Below are 4,098 nucleotides of genomic sequence, written 5' to 3' on the forward strand. Positions count from 1 at the left end.
TGTAGGGTCAAACGTCTGCATTAAAGCGGAGATCCTGCTGTTTTTATTTATTTATTTATAGATTACATTGCATTTATCAAAGCCAAGTGTACATGTGTAAGCCACATAATTGGCTTATAATTGGTGCGTTAAAGACAGGAGTAGATATTGAAAGCAAACATGTTGTCAATATGTTAATGGCAGGCATATACATCACAGCGTCAGGTCGCAGGCAACAGCGTCAGACTTAGTGGTCGCAGGCGAGTGCCTCAGACTTAAGACGAGTCGCAGGCGAGAGCGGCAGACTTAGTGGTCGCAAGACCCGGTCGCAGTTATAGTGGTCGCAGTCTTAACAAATCTCAATATAAACACTTGAGCAGAAAGTCATAGGGATAATATTATTTATTTCGAAAATGGCAAGTATGTATGATACAACGGCAAGTATGTTTTATACATTGTATGAACAGCCTTCTAAAATAGACAAGAAAGTACACTAAAAGTTCCCTTTTGAAAAAAAATAATTAAAATGACGGAGAAATGTACAATATCACAGGCGCAGTTTTGGATCTAGTTTCGGTTGTATTTCCTAATAGTTTTAGGACTGGATTTCACAAGTTCAGGAAAACAAATTAGGAATTGATAAAAACTCCTGAATATTCAAAACTTTATCCAATGAAATTTTATTACCAACTTTTTTCAGGATGCCTACGTTCCGAAGGCATTCAGAGGGATAATCGATTTTACGATGTTTACAGTCAAAACACAAATTATCAAAAATTCTAGCAATCCAGGCCAAATTGACGTACTACGATTCGTATGGACTGGTGATATCAGTTGGCTCTATTTAAAAAAACATGATTTACGAGTATTTTACTATTTAGAGTTGGTATGGACAGAGGACACGGCCCTCTGGATTGGGGTTTCGATATAAAATTACGATTTCCGCTACGACAACCTTGTAATTTCCGCTCGATACCCTTAAACCACTCCAGAGGGTCGTGAATGTATTGCAGTGTCAGCGTACTGGGAGCCTGGGATAAACCAGATTTTCTCGCCCATGAGTGGTAGCATTTATTATTTTTGTTCGTAGCTTGCAGAACACAAATTGTTACCGGATACGCATATGCTTTTTATACACGAGGATAGGTGGTTTTCCGTCATGGTCTCTGCTATCGTGTCTCAGTCTACGTTGTTTATGCAATAGGCCCAATATGCTTCATATTGCGAAAATTGTTGAAACAATGCAATCCAACGCGTCTGCGATGAGCACTTCGTATGCTGTGTATTAATACTTGTATTAACGAATTGTACCTCCTGTTGGTGCTATTTTAATCACACGTGTGAAAGTTGCATTTGTGCTAGATGATTGACAAAAATCCTGCAACATGATTTTAGATAACAATGAAACTATGAAAGTATGAAACCGGTCTTAGAATTTAAAATTTGCAGTTTGTCCGACACCACATTGAGCTTGATCAATCTAATTCGGCCCCACCGTCTCACTGCCGTTCGGCTGTCAGTGTCAGGCTTGTACTGGACAATGGTCGAGCACTAGTTAGGTACTCGCATTAGTCTTCTTCAGAATTTCGATGCAGAAGATAGAGTATTTATCAAATATAGAGAGTTCGGAATATTTCCTCATTTTAGTGTCGTCGCATGTTCCGTCAATTCGATGAATCCAATTTAATTACCGGTCAAGCAATCACTAATGACAATACGCGTGCGAACTGCATGATATTGCTGAATGTTGGCTGTGGCTGTTGCAAATTATTGCCATTATAGATGTACTATGTCATGTGTATAAATATTCTAAAAATAAAGTAGGGGCGGCGCGAGAATACACGATTATCGTGTTGTGATGTTGTGTTTTGCCATTACAGCTGGCGAAAGACCTCTCCAATTAACGTTTTGTATTTGGATCCGATGATTTTCTTTGTCTCGTGCTGTCACCCGCCGTCGTTGACAAATTAGCAAGACTGACCAGACGAATTTGAAGACCATGCAAGCAGGCTCCAACCACGAGTAAATGATGAAGTTCGACATTTGGGCATTACATACCGCTACATACTACTTGCCAATAGGCTTTACTTGCAAATACGACGAATTGGTCGTTTTTGGACTGTAAGCATGCCAATTAACTTTGCGGCCTTAGACTTTTTGTCGCCGGGTCTTTTGGAGATAGAACTCTCAGATTCGAGGCAAGTTCTGTACGATCAGAAGTACAGCCTTAAGGTACCAACGGGACCGGGTCAGCATAGAGAGTTCTGGGTAGCACTTGAGACACCTTTACAAATCCTGGATGTTGGAATTTATCAGACTGTCGAGATCACAGTCTGTTTCTTCCGACCCAGTACGGGCAGCAAACCGATGCAGGTAACCACTCGACGCCGAGTTTACACCCCTGCGCACTATCTGTTGTGGTGTGACTTCTACCCATTCAGCGATCAACGTCAAGGGCTTGGCCTGCTCACAAGAGCAAACCGTCTCGATATGGGGTACGTCCGCCGCATCATTGTCCGCCTACAGTGCAACACAAATATGCCAGATTTCTGGACTGAAGGTGAGCATAGTATAATAGAAATGTAGATTAAAATTCGACGTGAACGAGACCAAGTTCAGTATTTGATTTCCATTACAGTCGAGCTCCGTAGTGGTATGCTGACCTATCTTTCTGTAGTACATTAATCTGTATGCGTAATATCTTCGTACCTTCTTTCATGCCACTTCCGACAACTCCTACAATTATGGATCACGAGGGTCGGTTAGAGGGACCAGTGGCACGGGAGAAGGTGCGTGCGAAGTGTTTAGAATAGGGTATATGTAGCAGTATAAAAGGATAGGTCAGCATACCACTAGAGAGTTCGATCGGAATAACTATTAAACATATAGGAGATTGATCTGCTTTGAAATTGAACTTGGTGATCGTCGTTCAAAGGACACACCGCCTGTTCTCGACTAATACTAATAATTTAGAAAGCGCTGATGTATATTCTGTATGTATTTTTAGCACCATACACAGATTTTCCGCTGTTGGAAATTGGCCATCGAGCCCCAATGTCTGTCATCGCAGCCATGAGCGAGGCGACTGGTACGACGGAGATTCCCACATGCAAATACTTCGATACGAGTGACATAGAAATACTCATGAAAGAGCTTGACACAACGTCTGATACATTCTTGATACCTAAAGGATACACCGATTATGAGCGTCGCGGAGTACAGTTTAACGTTACTTACAGTAGGAAGAGGATCATGAGACCTTCGTTGCAACATGCATTATCGAGGTTCAAGGGATACGTCCGTATCATTGAATTGAGACACGAGGCGTGTGGCGTGCTCACTGTGGATTATATCATTCGCAAAAGTCTCGCAACTCAGTATATGATCCGGGAAGCTGGAGGTCGACTTCGACGTATATTCATCTTGCAGCAGAAGGCCAATATTGAACTGTTCGCTAAACTCGAATGATCGTGCGCAACACAATCTACAGACTACGACGAGACGCACCTACCATATTCCTACAACACTTCCGCTCCGTTTACAGTAGAATGTGTGCGTCTAGTACTGTGTACGTCAATACCCTTAAGGAGAGAACGGTGTCTGCCATATTCGTGTCAGCTGGTTTAATCTGCACAGCAACATGCTTATCATAAAAAACGTGCACCATTTTCTTCCCAAATATATTGATCTAGACATTACTATACATAATCTAAAGATTGCACTCATTTTCGCGATCTCTGCAATACTCTGATGTCCACAAACACCCGTTACCACAGTCATATTCGAAAAAGAGCGAAGCACCTTTAGACTAACAGTATTCATCGGAAACGCATGTTAATGATCTCACATCCAAGAGCATACATGCTATACTATTGTGTTTCATAGTGGACTATGAGCTGTCTCTGATAGCGGCGGAAGAACTTTTCTCGACATACGCTGTGTGTTCAAATATCACACGGGGGTGCAACTCTCCCCTTTGCACACAATCCTAAAACTAAGAAGCGTGTGGACAGAGTACTTATACATAATTTTGTACTTGCAAGTCTCGTTATGCAGTAGTGTGCATTCATTCAAGCATGAGGGACGTCCCCCTTAACTCTTTATGGTACATAAAACTTT

The 4,098-nt window shown here is 41.8% G+C and overlaps 1 protein-coding gene across 1 annotated transcript; it reads left to right on the plus strand.

Moving 5' to 3' along the window:
• The first annotated feature begins 1,516 nt into the window (after positions 1 to 1,516).
• Positions 1,517 to 2,622, plus strand: SARC_07430 (hypothetical protein). The gene has a single exon (XM_014298631.1). The coding sequence runs from the start codon at positions 2,107 to 2,109 to the stop codon at positions 2,563 to 2,565; it is 459 nt and encodes a 152-aa protein (XP_014154106.1). The 5' UTR covers positions 1,517 to 2,106; the 3' UTR covers positions 2,566 to 2,622.
• The last annotated feature ends 1,476 nt before the right edge of the window (positions 2,623 to 4,098 follow it).

The sequence above is a fragment of the Sphaeroforma arctica genome (genome assembly GCF_001186125.1).
Source record: "Sphaeroforma arctica JP610 unplaced genomic scaffold supercont1.589, whole genome shotgun sequence".
NCBI classification, from domain to species: Eukaryota; class Ichthyosporea; order Ichthyophonida; genus Sphaeroforma; species Sphaeroforma arctica.

Excerpts from the sequence above, each read along its gene's own strand:
- SARC_07430 (XM_014298631.1), top strand. The coding sequence starts at position 2,107 with ATGCCAATTAACTTTGCGGCCTTAGACTTTTTGTCGCCGGGTCTTTTG.